Source organism: Oryctolagus cuniculus, chromosome 1 (genome assembly GCF_964237555.1).
Source record: "Oryctolagus cuniculus chromosome 1, mOryCun1.1, whole genome shotgun sequence".
Taxonomy (NCBI): Eukaryota; Metazoa; Chordata; class Mammalia; order Lagomorpha; family Leporidae; genus Oryctolagus; species Oryctolagus cuniculus.
The window spans coordinates 77537085-77562993 of NC_091432.1; the positions used below are offsets into that span (position 1 = coordinate 77537085).

Below are 25909 nucleotides of genomic sequence, written 5' to 3' on the forward strand. Positions count from 1 at the left end.
TGTAACTCTTGATGAATTATATCACCAGGGAGTCAGAGACCCAATTTGAAAGCCAAAACCATTTGCTTCTCCCCATCAGCCAAGGTTCTACATTGTAGCATATATCTTGGATCTTGGATGCTGGACTGCCTGATTTTAGTTGGAGACATAAAATATAGACTGGGAATGAAAAAGCAAAGCTTCTCATGACCCCTTACATTCTTCTAAAGGTGAATGATGAAAACTTAAAATGTCACAGAATTTGGGACAAGCGTAATCTTAGACATAGGTTAAAAGCACATTTTCTTAGTCCTTGAAGGATGAGGAATCTGGTATCTGTAAAGCATAATGGTTCAGTATTGTACTTTATATTGAACTTATTTGGAAAATTAGTCATATGGTGCTACAGCTCTAAAGGATCGTAGAAATCATTGAATTTTTAAGGCCTTAGGCTGATTCTCTTTGTTTGTTTTGGATAATAGTCACAAGAATGACTTTTCTTCACCTCTTCAATAAACTATACTTATTACTCTCCTTGTCCTTCTTTTTCCTTCCAGGGTGTTCAAATTCCAGGATTTGGAACATTCACTTTCATGAGACAAAAGCTTGAGATTGGAAACAACAAGTTTATTCTAATCCAGAGGCCCATATTCATCATGGCAGAGAAGTTAGTCCAGACCCATGGACTCAAACAAAACAAAATATATACTCCTGGTAAATCATTTTACTATTTAAGATTTTTCCAGAAGGCTACTGGCTTGTGGCTAAAAAGGAGAGGGCAAAGCTTGGCCAGTGCTGCTTTATTAGTTTCTGATTGGATGGGCTCACTTTTCCCATATTCACTTTGGCAGAGGGTCCAAGGTGGAAAAATAATAGAGCTTCCCTGCAGGTCATTTAAAACCCCAGTAACTTAAAAGGTAGACATAGGAAGGCTTAATGTGACAGCAAATTTATATAAAAGCTGCCCCAGAGTTTACAGACCTTTCTTCATATTTCATATCCTAAGAAACTAAAAGTGATGCTAAGTAAGAAGTTAATAGGGTCTCTGGTTGGGAGAATTAGAGTCAATATAGTTGTGAAAAAAATGACAATGTATATCTATGTATCTCATACATTTTATATTTGAGTATTTATAATAAACAAATCAGAAGTTGCATAATTCCATGATGACTTAGTACATACCCTCCTCATATCCTAAAACCTCCTTCCCCGTTGCTCCCTGCCTGCCTGCCTTCACAACATTTACTGAGGGCCAGCAATGTGTCAGGTCTAGTTCCAAGCATTTGAGATACAGTGGTAAGCAAAACAGATATACTCCCTGCCACAGGATGCTTGCATCCAGCTTTAATGCGTGGGCCTCCCGATGCCTACCCTAGTTGCTTAGTAGCCTTTGGGACTTCCTTCCTTATGGCTGGTTTTGACCTTCCTTATTGTCCCCGCTCTTCTTGCAACAGACTCATCCTTGCACAGAGACAGTCTACCCCCAATAGCAAGAGATGAAAATATTGTAATTTTCCTTTCCTGAAAATTTTTAGAGTAAATTTCTACTAAAAATGAGATAATAGAAAAGCAAATAGGGTGTACTTTCCATCTTAAGTCTTATGGTACACTCTCAGAGAAGTACTTTAAGTCTGCAATTAATTTTTAAATTAATATAAAGAAAATAGATTTCATGTAGCTCACAGATAGGATTCTAAGAATATAATGAGGGCCAGCGCTGTGGCATAGTGGATAAAGCTACCACCTCAGTGCCAGCATCCCATATGGGCATTGGTTCGAGTCCTGGCTGTTCCACTTCTGATCCAGCTCTCTGCTATGGCCTGGGAAAGCAGTAGAAGATGGACCAAGTGGTTGGGCCCCTGCACCCGTGTGGGAGACCTTGAAGAAGCTCCTGGCTCCTGGCTCTTGGGTTCGGATCAGTGGTAGCTCTGGCCATTGCAGCCAATTGGGGAGTGAACAAGCAGATGGAAGACCCCTCTCTCTCTCTGCCTCTCCTCTCTCTATGTAATTCCGACTTTCAAATAAATAAATAAATCTTTAAAAAAAAGAATGGCTCTAAAAAAAGAATACCTCTAAAAAATATAATGATACTTATTCCCCCAATATAATAATACTTATTCCCCTTCTCTCTCCCTCCTCCTCCTTCTTTCCTTTTTTTAAAATTTTTGTGATAACATTTTTTATTAAAAGTTATTTATTTACTTGAGAGGCAAATGCTTAACCTACTACACCAAAGTTCTGGCCCCAAAAGTGATTGTTTAGAGTATTCTTATCTTCTCTCTGTCCTCTTCCTCTATCAGTTGACTTTCTTATTGTTTTTTTGTTTTGTTTTGTTTTATTGTTTTTTGGCTTTATCATCTTGAGCCTCTCTATTTTTTCTTTTCTGACTTGTGGACCTTGTGTGGCCCCACATCTGTTCTAGTTGAATAGATCATGTGCTTCTTTTCTTTTTTTAAAAAAAGATTTATTTATTTAATTGAAAGGCAGAGTTACAGAGAGGCAGAGGCAGAAAGAGAGAGAAAGGGAGAGGGCTTCCATCCGTTGGTTCATTCCCCAAACAGCCGAAATGTCCAGAGCTGTGCTGATCTGAAGCCAGGAGCCAGAAGCTTCTTCTGGGTCTCCCAAGTGAGTTTAGGGGCCCAAGGACTTGGACCATTTTCTACTGCTTTCCAAGGCCATGGCACAGAGCTGGATTGAAAGAGGCACAGCTGGGACTTGAACCGGTGCCCACATGGGATGCCAGCACTGCAGGTGTTGGATTTATCAGCTGTTCCACAGCCCCAACCCAATTATCTTCTTCTTCTAAACTAGATATAATGTTACTTATTTTTGTCTTTCTTTTTTTTAAAAAACTTTTATTTAGTAAATATAATTTCCAAAGTACAGTTTATGGATTACAATGCCCCCCCCATAACTTCCCTCCCACCTACATCCCTCCCATCTCCCGCTCCCTCTCCCATTCCATTCACATCAAGATTCATTTTCAATTCTCTATATACAGAAGATGGATTTAGTATGTATTAAGTAAAGATTTCATCAGTTTGCACCCACACAGAACATAAAGTGTAAAATACTGTTTGAGTACTAGTTATAGCATTAATTCACATTGGACAACACATTAAGGACAGAGATCCCACATTACGTGTAAGTACACAGTGACTCCTGTTATTGACTTAAGAATTTAACACTCTTGTTTATGGCGTCAGAAATCTCCTTAGGCTCTAGTCCTGAGTTTCCAAGGCTATGGAAGCCTCTTGAGTTCGCTGACTTTGATCTTATTTAGACAAGGTCATAGTCAAAGTGGAAGTTCTCTCCTCCCTTCAGAGAAAGGTACCTCCTTCTTTGATGGCCCATTCTTTCCACTGGGATCTCACTCGCAGAGATCTTTCATTTAGGTGTTTGTGTTTTTTTTTTTTTTTTTTTTTTTTTTGCCAGAGTGTCTTGGCTTTCCATGCCTGAAATACTCTCATGGGCTTTTCAGCCAGATCCAAATGCCTTAAGGGCTGATTCTGAGGCCAGAGTGCTGTTTAGGACATCTGCCATTCTATGAGTCTGCTGTGTATTCCGCTTCCAATGTTGGATTGTTCTCTCCCTTTTTTATTCTATCAGTTAGTATTAGCAGACACTAGTCTTGTTTGTGTGATCCCTTTGACTCTTAGACCTATCAGTGTGATCAATTGTGAACTGAAATTGATCACTTGGACTAGTGAGATGGCATTGGTACATGCAATCTTGATGGGATTGTATTGGAATCCCCTGGTACATTTCAAACTCCACCATTTGGGGCAAGTCCGATTAAGCATGTCCCAAATTGTCCATCTCCCTCTCTCATTCCTGCTCTTATATTTAACAGGGATCACTTTTCAGTTAAATTTAAACACCTAAGAATAATTGTGTGTTAATTACAAAGTTCAACCAATAGTATTAACTAGAACAAAAAAATACTAAAAGGGATAAAGTATTAAATTGTACATCAACAGTTAGGACAAGGGCTGATCAAGTCACTGTTTCTCATAGTGTCCCTTTCACTTCAACAGGTTTCCTTTTTTGTGGTTGGTTAGTTGTCACCGATCAGGGAGAACATATGATATTTGTCCCTTTGGGACTGGCTTATTTCACTCAGCATGATGTTTTCCAGATTCCTCCATCTTGTTGCAAATGACCGGGTTTCATTGTTTTTGACTGCTGTATTCTATAGAGTACATATCCCATAATTTCTTTATCCAGTCTACTGTTGATGGGCATTTGGTTGATTCCAGGTCTTAGCTATTGTGAATTGAGCTGCAATAAACATTAATGTGGAGACAGCTTTTTTGCTTCCAATTTCATTTCCTTTGGGTAAATTCCAAGGAGTGGGATGGCTGGGTTGTATGGCAGGGTTATATTCAGGTTTCTGAGGAATCTCCAGACTGACTTCCATAGTGGCTTAACCAGTTTGCATTCCCACCAACAGTGGGTTAGTGTCCCTTTTTCCCCACATCCTCACCAGCATCTACTGTTGGTAGATTTCTGCATGTGAGCCATTCTCACCGGGATGAGGTGAAACATCATTGTGGTTTTGATTTGCATTTCCCTGATTGCTAGTGATCTTGAACATTTTTTCATGTGTATGTTGGTCATTTGGATTTCCTCTTTTGAAAAATGTCTACTGAGGTCCTTGGCCCATCTCTTAAGTGGTTTTTTTTTTTTTTTTTTCATTATGAGTTTCTTGATCTCTTTGTAGATTCTGGTTATTAACCCTTTATTGCCAGCGCTGTGGCTTAATAGGCTAATCCTCCACCTTGCGGTGCCGGCACACTGGGTTCTAGTCCCGGTCTGGGCGCTGGATTCTGTCCTGGTTGCCCCTCTTCCAGGCCAGCTCTCTGCTATGGCCTGGGAGTTCAGTGCAGGATGGCCCAAGTGCTTGGGCCCTGCACCTGCATGGGAGACCAGGAAAAGCACCTGGCTTCTGCCTTTGGATCAGGGCGATGCGCCGGCCACGGCAGCCATTGGAGGGTGAACCAACAGCAAAAGGAAGACCTTTCTCTCTCTCTCTCACTGTCCACTCTGCCTGTCAAAAAGATAAAATAAAAAAAATAAAATAAAAACCCTTCATCTGTTGCATAGTTTGCAAATATTTTTTCCCATTCTGTCGGTTGCCTCTTCACTTTCCTGTTTCTTTTGAAGTACAGAAACTTCTCAATTTGATGCAATCCCAAATGTTAATTTTGGCTTTGACTGCCTGTGCTTCTGGGGTCTTTTCCAAGAAGTCTTTGCCAGTACCTATATCTTGCAGGGTTTCTCCAATGTTCTCTAGTAATTTGATGGTGTCGGGTCATGGATTTAAGTCTTTAATCCATGTTGAGTGGATTTTTGTGTAAGGTGAAAGGTAGGGGTCTTGCTTCATGATTCTGCTCATGTAAATCCAAATTTCCCAGCACCATTTATTGAATAGACTGTCGTTGCTCCAGGAATTGGGTTTAGATCCTTGATCAAATATAAGTTGGTTGTAGATGTATGGATTGATTTTTGGTGTTTCTATTCTGTTCCATTGGTTTATCTATCTGTTTCTGTACCAATACCATGCTGTTTTGATTACAACTGCCCTGTAGTATGTCCTGAAGTCTGGTATTGTGATGCCTCTGGCTCTTTTTTTTTTTTTGTACAGTATTGCTTTAGCTATTTGACGTCTCTTGTGTCTCCATATGAATTTCAGCATCATTTTTTCCAGATCTGAGAAGAATGTCTTTGGTATTTTGATTGGTATCGCATTGAATCTATAAATAGCTTTTGGGAGAATGGTCATCTTGATGATATTGTTTCTTCCAATCTATGAGCATGGAAGATTTTTCCATTTCTTGGTATGCTCTTCTATTTCTTTCTTTAAGGTTTTGTAATTTTCATCGTAGAGATCCTTAACGTCCTTGGTTAAATTTATTCCGAGGTATTTGATTGTTTTTGTAACTGTTGTGAATGGGATTGATCTTAGAAGTTCTTCCTCAGCCGTGGCATTGTCTGTGTATACAAAGGCTGTTGATTTTTGTGCATTGATTTTATACCCTGCTACTTTGCCAAACTCTTCTATGAGTTCCAATAGTCTCTTAGTAGAGTTCTTTGGGTCCCCTAAATAAAGAATCATGTCATCTGCAAAGAGGGATAGTTTGAGTTCTTCCTTCCCAATTTGTATCCCTTTAATTTCTTTTTCTTGCCTAATAGCTCTGGCTAGAACCTCCAGAACTATATTGAATAGCAGTGGTGAGAGTGGGCATCCCTGTCTGGTACCAGATCTCAGTGGAAATGCTTCCAACTTTTCCCCATTCAATAGGATGTTGGCTGTGGGTTTTTCATAGATTGCTTTGATTGTATTGAGGAATGTTCCTTCCATACCCAGTTTGCTTAGAGGTTTTTTTTTTTTTTTTTTTGACAGGCAGAGTGGACAGTGAGAGAGAGACAGAGAGAGAAAGGTCTTCCTTTTGCTGTTGGTTCACCCTCCAATGGCCGCCGCTGCAGCCGGCGCACCACGCTGATCTATGGCAGGAGCCAGGATCCAGGTGCTTTTCCTGGTCTCCCATGGGGTGCAGGGCCCAAGCACCTGGGCCATCCTCCACTGCACTCCCTGGCCATAGCAGAGAGCTGGCCTGGAAGCGGGGCAACCGGGACAGAATCCGGTGCCCCGACCGGGACTAGAACCCGGTGTGCCGGCGCCGCAAGGTGGAGGATTAGCCTATTGAGCCACGGCGCCGGCTGCTTAGAGTTTTCATCATGAACGGGTGTTGTATTTTATCAAATGCTTTCTCAGCATCTATTGAGATAATCATATGGTTTTTCTTCTGCAGTCTGTTAATGTGGTGTATCACATTGATTGTCTTGCGTACATTAAACCATCCCTGCATACCAGGGATAAATCCCACTTGGTCTGGGTGGATGATCTTTCTGATGTGTTGTTGCATTCTATTGGCGAGAATTTTATTGAGGATTTTTGGACCTATGTTCATCAGGGTATTGGTCTGTAATTTTCTTTCAATGCTGCATCTTTTTCCAGCTTAGGAATTAAGGTGATGCTGGCTTCCTAAAAAGAATTTGGGAGGATTCCCTCTTTTTCAATTGTTCTGAATAGTTTGAGAAGAATTGGAGTTAGTTCTTCTTTAAATGTCTGGTAGAATTCAGCAGTGAATCCATCTGGTCCTGGGCTTTTCTTTGTTGCGAGGGCCTTTATGACTGTTTCAATTTCTGTCTCAGTTATGGGTCTGTTTAGGTTTTCTATGTCTTCCTGGTTCAATTTAGGTAGGTTGCATGTGTCCAGGAACCTATCCATTTCTGATAGGTTTCCCTGTTTGCTGGCATAAAAGTCCTTGTAGTAATTTCTGATGATTCTTTTTATTTTTGTGGTGTCTGTTGTTACGTTTCCTGTCGCTCCCCCTCTTCGTGGAGGAACGACACAGGACCCTGCGCTGTTCTTTTGTCTGCTCGGCCCTCCCCGGGTTTGCTGCTGGTTCTTCCCGGGTTGGCTACCGTCCCTTCCACCCCCTGCCACTTTCCCCACTTCCTCTTCCACCAATCCCAACTCTGCTACCCACACGCCGAGTACGCTGCTCTCCTCCAATCAGGAGCAGGTCCTACAGTTTATTGGTTGAACTGGAGGCAGCTGTGTAGAAGCTGTTTCCTCCTCTCCCAGCGCCGTATTGTGGGAGAGCAGATGCATAGAATAAGTCTTAATTCCAGTAACTTAGTCTAGTCCGAGTTGCTCCCAGTTGCTCCCCACAGTTTCCTTTTTCATCTCTGATTTTATTGATTTGGGTCTTTTCTCTTCTTTTTTTAGTTAGTTGGGCCAATGAGGTGTCAATTTTGTTTATTTTTTCAAAAAACCAGCTCCTCGTTTGGCTGATTTTTTGTAATTTTTTTGTATTCAATCCTGTTGATTTCTTCTCTGATTTTAATCATTTCTCCTACTAGATTTGGGTCTGGTTTGCTGCAGTTTTTCTAGATCCTTGACATGAATTGAAAGCTCATTTATTTGGTGCCTTTCCAATTTCTTGATGTAGGCACCTATTGACAGAAACTTTCCTCTTAACACTGCTTTTGCTGTATCACATAAGTTTTGGTATGTTGTGCTGTTATCCTCATTTACTTCCAGAAAGTTTTTGATTTCTTCTATGACCCATTGTTCATTCAGGAGCATGTTGTTCAATCTCCATATGTTTGCGTATGCTCTAGGGATTCCTGGGTTGCTCATTTCCAACTTCATTCCTTTATGGTCTGAGAAGCTGCATTGTATGATTCTAATTCTTTTGAATTTGCTGAGACTTGCTTTATGACCTAGTATGTGGTCATTCCTAGAGTAGGTTCCATGTACTGCTGAGAAGAATGTAAATTCTTTAAGTAAAGGATAAAAAGTTCTGTAGATATCTGTTAGATCCATTTGGGCTATAGTGTCGTTTAAATCTGCTGTATCCTTGTTGATCTTCTGTCCTGTTGATCTGTCTTTTTCTGAGAGTGGAGTATTGAAGTCCCCCAGTACTACTGTATTGGAGTCTAAGTCTCCCTTTAAGTCCCTTAACAAATCTTTTAAATAAACCGGTGCCCTGTAATTAGGTGCATATACATTGATAATCATTATATCTTCCTGTTGAATTGATCCATTAATCATTATATAGTGCCCCTCTTTGTCTCTCTTAACAGTTTTTGTGTTAAACTATGCCCGCTCTTTTTTCATTTCTGTTGGCATTGTATATCTTTTTCCAGCCTTTCTCTTTCAGTCTGTATGCATTTTTGTTGGAAAGATGTGTTTCTTGTAAGCAGCAAATAGATGGGTTTTGTTCCTTAATCAATCAACTACTCTGTGTCTTTTAACTGGACAGTTCAGGCCATTAATGTTCAATGTGACTATTGATAAGTAGTGACTTTGCCCTGCCATTTTCCCAAAGATATTTTCTAATATATGCTTTATACTTCCTGTGATCTTTTGCTGTGAGGTTTCCTTCCTTTACCTTCTTTCATATTGATGACCGTGTTTCTGTGTTTCTGTGTGTAACACATCTTTAAGCATCTTTTGCAGGGCTGGACGAGTGGCGACAAATTCTTTCAATTTCTGTTTGCTATGAAAGGTCTTTATTTCACCTTCATTCACAAATGAGAGCTTTGCAGGATATAATATTCTGGGCTGGCAGTTTTTCTCTCTTAGTACCCGGGCTATGTCTCGCCATTCCCTTCTATCTTGTAGGGTTTCTGGTGAGAAGTCAGCTGTGAGTCTAATTGGAGATCCTCTGAGAGTAATCTGACGTTTCTCTCTTGCACATTTTAGAATCTTTTCTTTGTGTTTCACTGTGGTGAGTTTGATTACAACGTGTTGTGATGAGGATCTCTTTTGGTCATGTTTATTAGGGGTTCTATGAGCTTCCTGTATTAGGATGTCTCTGTCCTTCTCCAAACCTGGGAAGTTCTCTGCAAGTATCTCACTAAAAAGGCCTTCTAATCCTTTCTCTCTCTCCATGCCTTCAGGAACTCCTAGAACCCGAATGTTGGGTTTTTTAATAGTATCCTGTAGATTCCCAACAATATTTTTTAGATTTCTAATTTCCTCTTCTTTTCTTTGGTTTGACTGTATACTTTCCTATTCTCTGTCTTCTAAGTCCAATATTCTCTCTTCTGCTTCACCCATTCTGTTTTTAAGGCTTTCTAATGTGTTTGTCATTTGATCTATTGAGTTCTTCATTTCATTTTGATTTCTCTTCACTGTCACACTTTCCTGTTCTACTAGTTTCTGCGTTTCATTTTGATTCCTCCTTAAGATTTCATTTTCACAAGAGAGATTTTCTATCCTGTCCAGTAAGGATTTATGTAGCTCAAGCATTTGTTTTTGAAAACTTCTAAATGTTCTTATAAATGTTTTGAGATCTGCTTCTTGCATTTCTTCTATCTCATCATCTTCCTAATCTTGATTGGGGTGTCTTTTTCATTTGGGGGCATCATAATGTCTTCCTTGTTCTTGTTTCCTTGGTTTCTGCGTTTGTTGCTTGGCATTGTGGAGATATTCTTTGGATTCTTCTTCCCTCGCTGTGGTGTTTTTTTTTTCTTGTTATACTACGACTGTATTAAGTGGACTGTCTGCTTTTGATGGAGTCTTAGAGGCTTGAGATGGGTGTGGCCAGAGAGCTCTGTTTGGTTCCTCAGGGTTAAGGGTGTGCCCAAGGTGACACTCCCAGGTTAGGTGTGGTAAATCAATATTTCTTTCTTCCTTTCTTTCTTCCTTTCTTCCTTCCTTTCTTTCTTCCTTCCTTTCTTCCTTTCAAAAGGGAAGTAGTTCCGCACAGCTGAGTGGAATTGAATGTAGTCAGCTTCTGATCTCTGGCTCCTGTGTGTATAAATTTTGCCTGGTCTTTCCCAAGGACCACACAGGGAATCATGTGCTGCCCTAAGTGTGGGCTCAAATTCTCCTACAGTCTCTCACTGGGTTGCCAAGGTTACCGAATTGTAGCGTCTCTGGAGAGTACTCACGTGAACTCCGTGAGTTCTCTCACCCACAGTCTCTTTTTTCACTGTCTCAGTTCATTAGCTCCACACATTCACTAGGTCCTAATCTTCTGTTATTTCACCCCCCGAGAGTCAAGTTTTTCTGCTTGGCTGCGGGTGGGTGCAGCCCTGAGATCCTGCAGCTTTTGCATATGACCAAAATGGCACCTGCTCTTTGTCTTGCTCACCTTTGAGAGGTGAGCGGAGAGAGAGAAACTCATGTTTGTATGGGTCCCTTTTTTTTTTTTCCTCACTCTTCTAGTTATCCTGGTGAACTTTCCCCCACGGGGCTTCAAGCCTTGTTCCCTCCAGGCTCCTCCTTCTGCTTTCCTGCCAGTGTCTCAGGCTATTGAGGTTCTGCTCACCTTGTGTTCCAGTGCTGGCGCGTAGATTCCGCCACTGGTGTCCTGAGCCATGGGTTCCCATGCCCTCCATGCAGGTCCACCGTGAATCACTAGTTCTGGAAGAGTTTCCTCTGCTGTTTCTTCCCCAGCTTTTCCTTGAACCTACAGTATCTCCTCTTTTATTAAACTGTCTCTTCCCGGACTATCAGTGTGCTCCCTTCCTATTCTGCCATCTTGCTGCTCTCTAATGTTACTTGTTTGCAATGTCATTTTGGGGCTCATTAGGCAGAAAAAGCTTTCTGTAAGTCATCCAGCCTGACATCTTTGTATAAGATCCAGTTTCATTTGAATAACTTCTAGGGGTGATGACTGTCTTTTTCAAAATATTTGAAATTTGTAAAGATTTTTAATAATAATTTAGAAATGGTAACTGAAGGGCATAGACAAATATTGCTGCAGCTTGGTCTGAAAAATAATGGGGCTTACCACCCTCCAGAGAAGCAGTTAATTATTACTGTGTCTTCTAGGGGAAACTGGAAGCTTGTCTAAAGTTTGTCTCAAAAGCTAATTGCTCTTTTTTTTAGCATAAAACAAATTTTTAGAGACAGTTTTACTAGTCTATAGGTGTGAATGAGTTGTTGTTTTATCTGCAGTCAAAAGCTTCACTTGGACAATTCAAATTTCTGAGTATTAAGTGAGAATCAGATAATTTGTGAATGTATATGATAGGTTCTTATTGTAATTTCCAGTTAATTACCCCCATTCTAACTGTCTTTTTCTTCTCTAGGTGATATTCCAATTGTTCCACTGAACTTTGTCATGATATCCCTGGATGGCCCATTTAACAGGGACACTGTGGAAGGATGTGTGAAGGAGACGTTGCTTTACTTATCGCGATCCATTTCCATCAAACAGAATGTGGAGTTTACATTCAAAGGAATTGGGGTTCTTGTGATCAGGGACAGCAAAGTGAAGATGAAATTTTTTAAGGACTTCCTTTGTACCGTGGATGGAAGTGGGACTCTGATGAAAGTCTTAGCAAATGTAAATTGTTTGCCTTCTCCTACCCCGATTCCCAATTGTAGCTCTGAGTCATCTATATGTGTGATGTCATTAAGAAGAACTCAACTTGATGTATTTTAAGTGACGGTTACTACAAGTTGACAGAAACACTTGGTTATAGTTGATTAACTTTTTCACAAGAAAGATTATAAAGTCGTAAGAACTTTAAGCTGTTAGGAGTTAATGCTGATGAAAAACATAAATTCTGAACATTTTAAAAGCCTTTTGTAGTTAAAAATGTTCTTCCACATGTCTTTTTCCATTTGAGTGTCAAGCATCATAAAATCAGTTTCCCTTCTTATCATCAAGTGAAAAATGGGGGTTCAGAGAGGTTGTGGTGGAAGCCTGAGATTGGGGTGCCAATAAGTGCAGGAACTTGGGTTCAAGCCCAGCCTTCTTAATCATTCAGTTTTTGCTGGTTCTGTTTTATTTTAATGAAAGTTTATGACAAAATCTAATTCAGATCATGGAAGTATATGAATATACTTTAAGAATTCATGGAAAGTGGAATTAAAAGATGAGTTTACTTTGGTGTCAAGCATTTGAAATACATGAATAAAAATGGTCTTCAAAAAGTTAATGGAAAATGTGTATTATGAAACACCCACATGGCTTTCAATATTTTTGAACTAAAATAAATTTATATTTTAATTCCATTTCCATGACTTTTTTTTCAGGACTCTTGAATCTTTGGCTTTTAGTGCCATGTTGTAGAAGTTTCATAACTGGCATAATTGGCCATCATTGTTAGCCTTTAAGTAACCTGTCTAGACATATTCCATTGTTAACCACTAAGTAGCAGGTGTGACCTTCATGCTAAGTTGGTCATAGCACAGTATAAGGTAGCAATGAAGAAGTCAATCAGTAGGATTTGTTGAATAATTAATATGCCTTAAGCACACCTATAGGAACTAACAAAGTTGATATGAATTTTCACAGCATGTTATATCATCCTATATTCCATAAAGCAAAAGCCTGATTTTTAAATGAAAGAACTATGAATGTTATCTAATTCTGCTGATGTCTCCTTTCATGGAGATCTGGGATGGGCATAGAGGTGATAGAGATGTGCATAATGAGGCTCTTGGTGTTTTCTGCACAATCTGCATTCATACAGGATGACTAAGAGGGATGCCAGCCTTGTGTGTGGAAAGTAGAAGCACACAGCAAAGCGGCGAGCTCATCTCTAAGTGTGAGCTTTGTGGTTTCAGTATGGGTTTAAAAGAGAAGGGGGGCATTTTGCCTGACCTGCCGAACTCAAGGAGCATTTCCCACAATAAGCAGTCCTGAGAGAGATTTTACGAAAAAAAGAGGACAAAGCATATTGAGAACTGTTGATTGTGTCAGTCACCCTCAGGGACAGGAGCACAAAGCACACCAAGATGTTAATGCAGCTGAGAAGTCTGGCTGTGAAGCAGCTGGTTGAACTGCCCAAGCGTATTTGATCATGAACTCTAGGTCAACCCAGTACTCATGAATATCTCTAACTCTATAAAGCATATTTTGGGAAACTGCTATAAAATGGCAGGAGTGATGGGTTTATTCTCAAATGTCCCATAGTTTAGTTTAAACCTGCGTATTGTTATGTAGAATCATCTTGGGAAGTTGTGTGCTTATTTCAGTAATGCTGCTTTTTTAAATGAAACACTTCTAGGAGCTTTGATTGAGAATTTTCTTCAAAGTCTTTTGTAAGCTATAGCATTCATCCCAAACAAAAATGTCATGTTTTTCTAGACATAACATAATAATGTGGTTATTACATAATAATTACAATAGATATTTGTTGAGTGATTAGTATGTGCTAGCAACTGACATAGTATACCTCAGAAAAGTCCTCGGAATTAGATCTTATTATGATACCCACAAACCTAGGGCCTAAGGCCACATATTGGAAGCATCATGGGGATTTGAATGTGAGCCCATCTAACTCCACAACCTTTCTCTTAAGTGCCTAACTAGAGAGTCGTTTGGGTCAAGAAAGGCATTTTTCTGCTCATTTTTCTCATAGTTTGAAGGAGTCTGCTCTCCTCTTAAAAAGTGTATCAGAAACTATAAAGGGAATTTCTAAACAAAAAATGATTTGAGAAAAGGCAGCATGAATGGAATTGCTACGCAGCTACCCAGGGTGGCTATTTTGATGAATTGGAATTATTTCTCACTGGATCTTAAGCTCTGGATTTCTAAGCGCTGAAAGAACATAACAGTATGAGGTATCATGGTAGCTTTGCCTTTGAGACAGACTGCAGTTTCTGATTTGTCTGTGTCCTGGACCACAGCCAAGGTATAACCTTCCTTTGTCTCTGTCCCCCAGAGGCCAGGCACTATGGACTCAGTGTTGTCCAGCAGAGAGGCTGTTGGGAAGCGGCCCAGCAGTGCACTTGCGTTTCCAAGGTGAGTGCTTTGTTTTGTGCATTCTTCCAGGCACCAGCTCCCCTGTGCTGATCTGTTGATCTGATTGGGCAGTGTTTATCCGTCTCTTTTTAGTGCATACTCTCTGTCTCTCTCTCAATGCAAAGAAGAGTTTATTGCATCCACATTCTGTAGTTAAAATACAGTGGGCATTTAGAATATTCTTTCCTTCCTTCTTTCCTTCCTTCCTTCTTTCCTTCCTTCCTTCCTTCCTTCCTTCCTTCCTTCCTTCCTTCCTTCCTTCCTTCCCTCCCTCCCTCCCTCCCTCCCTCCCTGCCTCTCTCCCTCTCTCCCTCTCTCCTTCCTTCCTTCCCTCCTTACCTCCCTCCCTCCTTCCTTCCTTTCTTTTTTACTTTAAAGATTTATTCATTTATTTGAAAGTCAGAGTTACACAGAGGAGAGGCAGAGAGAGAGAGAGAGAGAGAGAGAGAGAGAGAGAGAGGTCTTCCATCCGCTGGTTCATTCCCCAATTGGCCACAAGGGCTGGAGCTGCAATGATCTGAAGCCAGGAGCCAGGAGCTTCTTCTGGGTCTCCCACGTGGGTGCAGGGGTCCAAGGACTTGGGCCATCTTCTACTGCTTTCCCAGGCCATAGCAGAGAGCAGGATCGGAAGTGGAGCAGCTGGGACTCAAAGAAGTGCCCATATGGGATGCTGGCACTGCAGATGGCACTTTTACCCGCTATGTCACAGTGCCAGCCCCTCCCTCCCTCCTTTCCTTCCTTCCTTTCTCTTTCTCTCTTCTTTCTTCTTTGTTTGTTTGTTTCTTTAAAGATTTATTTATTTGAAAGGCAGAGTTACAGAGAGAGAGATAAAGAGATCTTCCATCTGCTGGCTCACTCTCCAAATGACAGCAATGGCCAGAGCTAGGCCTTTTGAAGCCAGAAGCCAGAAGGCAGGAGGTACTTCTGGGTCTGCCACATGGGTGCAGGGGCCCAAGCATTTGGGCCATTTTCCACTGCTCTCCCAGGCACATCAGCAGGGAGCTGGATCTGAAATAGAGCAGCTAGGACACAAACCGGCACCCATATGTGATGTCAGTGTTGCAGGCGGACACCCTACTCAGCACACCACAGTGCCAGCCCAGATTTTTATTATTATTTTAACCTTTTTTTCCCCCACTTTATTTAAAAGAGAGATGCACTTAGGTCTCCTATCTGCTGATGTGCTCCCTAAATGCCTATAATAGCTGGGGTTGGGCCAGGCTGAATCCGGGAACCTAGAGCTCAATCCAGGTCTCCCACATGGGCGTAGGGACTCAACCATTTGAGCAATCACCTGCTGCCTCCCGGAGTGCACGCTATCAGAAAGCTGGAATTGGGAGCAGAGCTGGGACACAAACCCAGGCACTCTAATGTGGAATGTGGTCATCCCAAGTGATGTCTTAACCACTGCACCAAACGTCAGTCTTTATTTTCTTATGTTTTTTGAGTCTGGGACATCCTGTTTTGTCTGTTGGTTGGGAACAAATCCCTCCTTGGAGAGCTTTATGACACGTCTCAGACAAATCATATGAAGACCAGAATAAACCTTAAGAGAGTTAGTGCAACCCCTTCACATTGCAGACAGAATGGCTGTATGTTCATAAGTGGCAAAGCCAGAAATAGGACAATGGCTCCTGATTGTTTCATTGAACCATGTTGCCTTACTCATTAAAAATCAATAGATTCATAATAATTTTACTTTGATTGTTTTGGAAAGCAATTTTGGCTGTTCCCTTTGAGACAGTTTGGCATAAACAGTCCAGTAGAGAACTAATTGTAGTAGAACAAGCAACAGGAATAGAGGCTTCTGTCATTTCAAGAGCCTAGAAATGGATATGAGAACTCGAATAGTCAAAACATTTGTTGGTGTTTTATTGATGTGAATTTGGTCATTGAATTTACTGGACACCCCTGCCTTCTCAACTCCAACTCGAAACTCCATCCCCGAGGCCAAAGAAAAGATGCACCAGTCAAATACTCATCACTTCTGCCTTGAAATATGTCTGCATGTCCTTCATTTTTGCCTTTTGTGAAAGAGATGGGAGGGTGTTGGGGTGATAAAGAGGTGAGAAAGAAAAGGTTATTTCAGGTTATACTTTGTCTCTCAGGCTATGAATCCTTTCAAGCTTTGCAGTAACCACTTTTCACTGTATCACTCCCATGACTTCTAGTTACAGAATTAGAAAGGACTTTGAAAATTTCAAACTGAAACCAAAACTAGAAATTTAACTTGGGGTCTTCAAAGCAGTTTCTCTATATACAAAGGATCATTAAAAAGTTCATAGAAAATGCATATTATGAAAAAACTGTGTATAGTTTTCAAAATTGTTTTGTACCAAAGTAAACTTCTTATCTATCCACAATTTTTTTTTAAGATTTATTTATTTTACTTGAAAGTCAGAGTTACACACAGAGAGAAGGAGAGGCAGAGAGAGAGAAAGAGAGAGAGAGAGGTCTTCCATCCGCTGGTTCACTGCCCAATTGGCAGCAACGATCAGAGCTGCGCCTATCCGAAGCCAGGAGCCAGGAGTTTCTTCCAGGTCTCCCACGCCGGTGCAGGGGCCCAAGGACTTGGGCCATCTTCTACTGCTTTCCCAGGCCATGGTAGAGAGATGGATCAGAAGTGGAACAGCCGGGTCTCGAACTGGTGCCCCTGTGGGATACTGGCACTGCAGGCAGCAGCCTTATTAGCTACGCCACAGCACCGGCCCCCACAAGTTTTTTAAAGTAGCCTGAATCAAATTGCTTTTGAAACCATTGTATAGAGGGAGGAAGGTATTGTTTAGCTCCCAGACTTAGCTTCAAACAGAATGAGTTAGTGATATGTACTCGGCAAATCGAAGCACTCACTCCCTTGAAGGAAGTGGGCTAATTTCAAAATCAACGAACTGGCTGGGTTGCTTCCCATAAATGAGAGTTCACAAGGTCGACCATTAAGGTCTAGTTCAGAGACAAATATCTTGGCTTGTTCTTAGGATTGAGTTCAAGGAGACAGAGAATAAACCACCTCTGGAGACGATTGCAGAAGAAGGTGGAGAGAATAGACAAAGGAAGTACAAGTTGAAAGACCAATCAGACAAAGAAGGTGCCAGAGGTAGGCCAAAGTTTTCCAGTTATAATCTGTCACTGTTTATTGCTTATGAACCCAGCCATATTGCTTAGTAACTCATATAAAGTCAATAAAGTTACATGATCACTGTATTCTTTTCTCTAGCAAATATCAAAATTGTTATTAGCAATAGTATTCTGGGCAGAGAAATGTGATTGCGTGGTGTTTTGAGGTGGTAAGTTGTCTTGTTTGGGGTCTGCTTAGAGCAAAAGTAGAGTTCATAAGGGATTTTGTATTTCACCTTAACCACTTTATGAGTTTTAGATCCTATGACCATCAGGCTCTTAAACGTAGTGTTTGATGGCTCCTCATAGCTTAAAGGGGTCAAAATTCAGAAGATTACAGGATCCAGGCAGGTAATGTGAATGGAGGAATTAGGTGGGATAAGATGATAGGGAAACATGTTAATGTAAGTAGCATTTTCAAAAGTTAATACCTGTTATATTTATTGTTATTATTATCATTATTTTATTTAAAAGGCAGAGAGAGCAAGACAGAGACAGAGACATAGACAGACAAGCAGAGATCTTCCAACTGCTGTTTCACTTCTCCAGTGCCTGCAATAGTCAGGGCTAGATTAAGCCAAAGACAGAAGCCTGGAACCCAGTCTGAGTCTCCCATGTGGGTGGTAGGGATTCAACCACTTGAGCCATCACTGCTGCCTCTTCGGGTGAACATTATCAGGAAGCTGGAATAATGAGTGGGGCCAGAACACAAACCCAGGCATGGTATGGGATCTGGGCATCTCAAGTGGCATCTTTATGACTGCACCAAATGCTCACCCTTAAATAACATTTTTAAAAAACGAAAAGTGAAGAGTGGCAGTTTTCCATCTGTAGAAACAGCTGGTTTCTCATATATGCATCTGTATTTAATCTGTTGTGATATGTTGTTTTGGCTGACTCATGACACATGGGATTCTGAAGACATTTTCAGAGTTCTGGAAGCCTTTAGTGCTTGTCAGAACGCACTTTGAAGATAGTTCCTCTGAGCAGATTGTGGCTTCATGGAAATGTGGGCCAAGTGATATCAGTCTTCTGATTTTTCAAGAGAAATAGAGATCTTGACTTTCATGTGAATCTATTGATTGTTAGATATTGACAACTAATATTGCAACAAAATGTGCTGATGAGCCCAAACAAAGCATACCAATGGGTACACACTGACTTGTGGATGTTGATTTTTTGTATGTGGCCAACAGGATCACCTATAAATTTTTGGCTTAGTATTCACATACTTTTGTTTTTCCGTTCCCTACAGATTCCTTCTTTGAGCAAAACTGTCTATTCATATTCTAATAGGCTAATAGGCTTTGTCTTTCCCTGACTTGACTCCATCCTTGTGTTCGCTCTTTTCTTCCAGCCTGGAACACCTTTTTTTTTTTTTTTTTTCAGTTTATCTCAACCTCAGGCACCTTTTAGTGCCCATTTTACATTGCACTTCCTGCATGAAAACTTATCATTGACTTTTGAAATGGTTTCTGTCTTCTCTAAATGCGTCATATCCTGTTTGGGATTTAGATATTTTATCCTAGATTTCTCTTTATTTATTTATTTACTTGTTATTTATTTTATTTATTTAAAAGGCAGAGTTACAGAGAGAGAGAGAAAGAGAGATCAAAAGAGATCGAGAGAGAGAGAGAGAGATCTTCTATTTGTTGGTTCACTTCCCAAATGGCTGCAATGGCCAAGGTTGGGCCCAGCCTAATCCAGGAGTCAGAAACTTCATCCATGTTTCCCACATGGGTACAAGGGCCCAAGGATTTGGGCCATCTTTTTCTGCTTTCCTAGGCACCTTAGCAGGGAGCTGGATTGGAAGTGGAGCAACTGGGACTTGAACTGGCACCCATATGGGATGCTGGCATTGCAGGCATTGGCTTAATCTGTTGCTACAATGTTGGCTCCTAAATTTCTATTTATACAACATATGTAAAACATTTAACTGTAGTGTTGTATAAGACTTCTCAAATAAGAGATCTCACTTTTATTGGTTTATATCTTATTTTTCTCTCCTCTGCTGTCTATGGAAAGATCTTTAAGGGTAAAGTCTTTGTACCCTCTACCTTTTCAGCACAGTGCTGTCTAAATATGTTTTAGATCACAATAAATCAAGGAGCAATCATTTCAAGATAGATTATATGTTATATAGAAGTTTCCTTAGTTAAAACTATCAGAGTTTATCTGTGCTGTTGCGCTATCCATTTAGTCATTTGAAAGTTGGAAGGAAACTCACTTCCATTCATTTTTATTTCCCCACAGAGGCCTCTTTATCCAAGAGACTTCGAGATAGACAAGCTATCCCCCCTGCCAAAGTGACAAATGTCAGCTTGCTGGACAAGTCTGAGCCAAATGGAGGTGGTGGGAAGAACATAAATCCTGAAAGGTAATGCGTTGACTTTTTTTTCTTTCGTTGTACTTTACTAAATAAATTTTGAGTCATTTCTTGATGTGCAGGAAATCTAAGTAATTGTTCGTTCTTCTATTTATACAATATTCAAAGTGTTATTTATTTTTTTATTTGAAGGCAGAGTGACATAGAGATAAAGATCTTCCATCCACTGGTTTATTCCCCAAAATCTTTGACTGTCAGGATTGGGCCAGGCTGGAGCCAGGAGCCAGGAATTCCACCCAAGTCTCCCATGTGGGTGACAGGGATCCAAGTATTTGAGCCACATTTGCTGCCTCCAGAATGTTCATTAGCAGGAAGCTGGATAGGAAGAGGAAGTAAAGCTCAAACCCAGGCACTCTGATATGAGATGTAGGCATATCAAGAGGCAGCTTAAGTCACTGTGCTATAATGCCCACCTCATTTAGCCAGTGTTCTTGAGGACATGCTATAAGACAAAGTGATGGGGATAGTAAAGACGACCAAGGCTCACAATATAGTGTGAAAGCCATATACATGAAGCATGAAAAAGAATCACTGCAGTGACGATCTGAAGCCAGGAGCCAGGAGCCAGGAGCTTCTTCTGGGTCTCCCAAGCAGGTGCAGCAGCCCAAGCCCTTGGGCCATCTTCTACTTCTTTCCCAGGCCTCAGCAGAGAGCTGGATTGGAAATGAAGCATCTGGGACTCAAACTGGTGCCCATATGGGATGCCAGCACTGCAGGTGGTGGCTTTACCACAGTGCCGGCCCTTCCATTAGTTCTTTCTTTTTTTTTTTCTTTTTCTTTTTTTTTTTTTCTTTTTGACAGGCAGAGTTAGACATTGAGAGAGAGAGAGAGACAGAGAGCAAGGTCTTCCTTCCGTTGGTTCACCCCTTAAATGGCTGCCAGGGCCAGCACTGCACCGATCCGAAGCCAGGAGCCAGGTGCCTCCTCCTGGTCTCCCATGCGGGTACAGGGCCCAAGCACTTGGGCCATCCTCCACTGCCCTCCCGTGCCACAGTAAAGAGCTAGACTGGAAGAGGAGCAACTGGGACAGAACTGGTTCCCCGACCAGGACTAGAACCCTGGGGTGCCGGTGCTGCAGGCAGAGGATTAGCCTAGTGAGCCCCGGCGCTGGCCTCCATTAGTTCTTAAACATTCTTTGGATGAATTAATGCATTATAATTTATCATGGATATGTGTTCCTCTTATGATATATGTCACAAGATATTTTAATTTTATCCTTCTGTCTTTGATTAAAATACTTTTAAGGAGTTCATATCAGTTAACTGCTCTCAAGTATTTATTGAGCACCTAATGACTATATACCTTGCACTGTGCTGTCATTTTTAATGTATTAGTGCATTATGATTTCTCAACTATCATATGTACAATGTATGTATTTGTAGATAACTAAAAATTTCATTGAAAACCAGATATGCTTATTTTGGATAATTTCACTATTAAGAAATAATTGAGAATTAAGTGTCTAGTACTTTGGGATTTAGTCCCATGCAACAAACATTGAGCCACCAATGTGTGCCAGGTACTATTCTAGGCTCTGAGATACAGAACTAAATATTTATAAAGCTTAGGGTTTTGTAGGGAGATTGACATTAAAGAAATAGTGCATATGATGAAGACAACAAAAGAAAGTACAATGGCTGAAAAGAAGAGAATAATTAATTATTGGGAGTTGTTAGTGACAGTTTCCCGTAGAACAATGTTTTTTGTTGTAATGATTATTAGAATAATTCATGTTTATCACAGAAAGTTTTAAAAAATAAGAAAAGCAAGTGTTATTAATAAATCACTCATAATGCTACGATATAGAGGAAGCTTTCTGTTGACACCATGGTGTATAGCCTTCATTTCAGTGCATATGCAATGCATACATACATAAACACTTAAAGCAATCACACCTTTTAAATAAAATTGAGATCATATTGTATGAAACTTTGTTACACTTAATGATGAGTGATAAAGAGTTTCCTATGGCTTTAAATCTTCCAAAAACATTAATAAATAATCATATCACATATAGGAAATAAATATTTTGTGTAACTAATATCCTGTTTGGCTGTACATGGTTTCTAGATATTTAATATTAAAATATGACATATAATTACACATAGTTATCTGCACACAAATGAATATTACATAGATAAAACTTTGAAGTTAAATTTCATTTTTCAAAAGATTTTTTATTTATTTATTTATTTAGAGTTACAGACAGTGAGAGGGAGAGACAGAGAGGAAGGTCTTCTTTCCATTGGTTCACTCCCCAAATGGCCGCAATGTCCGGAGCTGTGCCCATCCAAAACCAGGAGCCAGGAGCTTCTTCTGGGTCTCTTGCAGGGGCCCAAGGACTGGGCCATCCTCTACTGGTCTTCCGGGCCACAGCAGAGAGCCGAATCTGAAGAGGAGCAGCCGGGACCAGAACCGGTGCCCACATGCTGGCGCCGCAGGCGTAGGATTAACCTACTGCGCCATGGCGCCGGCCCCTGAAGTTAAATTTCAAATACCAGAGGTACACGAGGAGCCAGTGTTTGACCTGGTAATTAAGATGATGGTTGGAGTGCCTGGGTTTGAGTCCCAACTCTCTTCTCATTCCAGCTTCCCGTTAATGCATATCCTGGGCGATAACAGGTGATGGCTCAAGTAGCTGGGTCCCTGCCACCCACGCTGGGCGACAAGGATTGGGTTACTGGCTCCCAGTGTTGGCCTGGCCCAGACAGAACCATTGCAGGAATTTGGGGAGTGAGCCAATGAATGGGAGCTCTGTCTCTCTGCCTCTGTCTGTCTCTGTCACCCTCTGTTTCTCAAGTAAATAAGTATATACATAAATAATTTTACAAATAGCTTTTAAAAAGAAGTAGATGAGCCTGTTTCTCATGCCTTTGATACACATTGCCAGTTACCCTCCTAATAGGTAGATTTATGAGAGACTGTCATCTTTTATATAGCTTTGCTAATGCTGTACATTATACTGTAAGATATTGTTTTTACTATAATAGGTGAAATGTGGTATTTCATTGCTGTTTTAATTTGTACTTTACATCTCTAATGATTTTGTATTTATTTATAACAAACCATTAGTAGTTTTTTTAAATTATCCTGTTTGAATCCTTTTTTATATTAGGAGGTTTAGTATACTTTTCGTAGAAGAAAATTATATTTCTTTCAAAGAAAAGGTTATATACTTTAGATATAAATAGTTTTCTGGAGCATATATAAAATATTTTCTCAATTCACCTTTTTGTTTTGGATTTTTTTCTGAGTCATTTGGTGCATGGAAAGTTAAAATGTATCTTATCTGATTTGTGAATCTGTCCAAGTCTCCAAACACCAGGATGAGGATTTCAGAACATGATTAAATTTTCATTTTGAAAAAATATTTTTTTCAGAAGAGTAAAAATGATATAGAGAGACAGGATATAGCTTTTTAGAAGAGCCATAATAAAATGGAAAGATTTAGCACAATTTAGGAGATTAAGGCAATAGTCCAGTCATTTGTTTTCAACAAATATCCCTAATGCTCCTCAGTGGGCCTTGAGAAGCATTTCATAGGATGAGACTGCTGATGTATGGATGGGACTTGGGGATCTATCCCTTCACTCCCACTGGAGCATGTGTGCTGCTTCCTTCTTTTATATATTGTGTTTTGGTACAATTTGTTTAAAGTAAGTGTGTGTGGGAGGAATGAGTTTCACTGCTTAACAATTGAGTACAGTTGGTCCAGGGAGAGATAATAAGTATATGGAACTGAAAACAGTTAGAGAGAAAGCTTTAGATTAGGCTGTTTAGGAGGTGGAAACAGCAGGGCTGGGTGGTTAGTTAATTAAGTATTAAGAAAAAGGAGTCGGGGCTGGCACTGTGGTGTAGTGGGTAAAGCCACCGCCTGCAGTGCTGGCATCCCATATGGGCACTAGTTCAAGTCCTGGCTGCTCCACTTCCAATCCAGCTCTCTGCTATGGTTGGGAAAGCAGTGGAAGATGGTCCAAGTCCTTGGGCCCCCATGCCCATGTGGGAGACCCAGAAGAAGCTCCTGGCTCCTGGCTTCAGATGATCAATGCAGTCAATTGGGGAGTGAGCCAGCGGATGGAAGACCTCTCTCTCTCTGCCTCTCCTTCTCTTTCTCTCTGTAACTCTGACTTTCAAATAAATAAATAAATAAATCTGGGGAAAAAAGGAGTCAAGGTTGACCCTAGATTTTGGCTTGGGTCACTGGGGAAGATGGTACCATGGTTAACAACAGGGACTACTGTAGGAAGTGCAAATTAAGCTAGGAATGAAGGGTACAGTGGTTGTAAGTAAGTCAATGATAATTTCCCTCCAATTTAGAAAATTTTTAAAAATATCTGGGTGAATTCTCATGGAACATTGTATCCAGAAATGTGACACATTTCTTATTACCTCCTTATGGGAGTTGCTCCTGAAAGGTTTTTTTAAAAACCAAACCATGAAGATCAATCAACAGTCCCTGTACCCCTTGCTCACCCTAGGCTCTGGGACTTAAAAGTTTATTTTAAAAATAAAGAGTTCTAGTGCTCTAAATAGTCTAAAAAGTCCTATGGGAGTCAAATCCCAGCACACCACTTGTTTTGTAAATAAATTTTATTGGAACACAGCCAAGCCCATTCATTTGTGTATTAACTACAACTACTAGCTGTCTAAGAGATCACTGGACCTTCAAAAGTCAAATCTTTACTCTCTGGCCATTTATAGAAAACATTTGTCCACTTCTGCTGTAGGGGATCCTATTCTCAACCCAGGCTCCTATGACTGTTTTTTTTTTTTTTTTTTTGAAGATTTATTTATTTATTTGAAAGAGTTACAGAGAAGCAGAAGCAGAGAGAGAAAGAGAAATCTGGTTAGCTGGTTTACTCCCCAAATGGCCACAACAGCCAGAGTGGGGCCGATCTGAAGCCAGGAGTCAGGAGCTTCTTCCTAGTCTTTCATGTGGGTGCAGGGGCACAAGGACTTAGGCCATCTTCTATTGCTTTCCCAGGCCATAGCAGAGAGCTGGATAGGAAATGGAACAGCCGGGACTTAAACTGGTGCCCAAATAGGATGCCAGCACTGCAGACAGTGGCTTTATCTGCTATGCCACAGTGCTGGCCCTGCCTATGAATTTTTTTAAAAGATTTATTTATTTGAAAGTCAGAGTTACACACAGAGAGAAGGAAGGGCAGAGAGAGAGAGAGGCAGAGGCAGAAAGAGAGAGAGAGAGGTCTTCCATCCACTGGTTCACTCCCCAATTGGCTGCAACAGCCGGAGCTGGGCCGATCTGAAGCCAGGAACCAGGAGCTTCTTCTGGGTCTCCCACATGGGGACAGGGACCCAAGAGTGTGGCCTATCTTCCCCTGCCTTCCCAGGCCATATCAGAGAGCTGTATTGGAAGCAGAGAAGCTGGGATTCGAACCTGCGCCTATATGGGATGCCAGCACTCTAGAGCACTGGCCCCACCCACTCTGCCACAGCACTGGCCCCATCCTATGACTTTTGATAGATTAAGCTGGGCCAAATATGAGGTCACAATCCAAAATTACAGGGACTGTGGGAAACAAGTTATATAATTAGAGCTGTCAGAAACAAAGCATGGAAAAACTGAACTTCTGAGGATTTTGGACTTGAATGAAATAAAATATGGAATGTAAGATAGTATTTTATTTCTCAACATACTGAAATAAAAGATGGACTGGAAAGCATGAACAAGGAACACAAAGTTACAAAAAATGACCAGTGAAGTCAGGGCCTTCTGAGCATTTGTTACTTTGGAATTGTGGTAAAGGATTGCAGGCTCATCTATTACTCAGTCCATTGGCTATTTAGAAGATTTTAATTTTAGGTTTCCAAATGAATGGAGATTTGAGAGGACTACTTTCTTATTTTACATGATGTCTATTTCATTTAATATTAGTTATTTGGAACTTTGTAATTTGTTGAACCTGCCTTTGTGACTTGAATACTTATTCTAGGCCTACTTGAAGAAATTGTGTTATATTTCTTGGATAAAACTTACTATATATTTTGATATTAGCTAAACCTTATTAAATAAATTGTTAAAAGTTTTAAAATCCTTGTTAGCTTTCCTCTGAGAGAGATGTTAAAAATCATTCATTTGGTGATGTGTTTTTTTCTGTAGTTAGGTTGATTTTTGCTTCTTGAG

The 25909-nt window shown here is 40.6% G+C and overlaps 1 protein-coding gene across 1 annotated transcript in view; it reads left to right on the forward strand.

The window, feature by feature from the left end:
• Positions 1-25909, forward strand: part of CCDC81 (coiled-coil domain containing 81) — a 62398-nt gene that overhangs the window by 10350 nt on the left and 26139 nt on the right. Inside the window, exons 3-7 of the mRNA XM_002708652.5 lie at positions 537-693; positions 11599-11855; positions 14185-14264; positions 17240-17358; positions 19632-19755. Of these exons, the coding sequence (XP_002708698.2) occupies positions 537-693; positions 11599-11855; positions 14185-14264; positions 17240-17358; positions 19632-19755 (737 nt within the window). The remainder of the gene's footprint in view (positions 1-536; positions 694-11598; positions 11856-14184; positions 14265-17239; positions 17359-19631; positions 19756-25909) is intronic.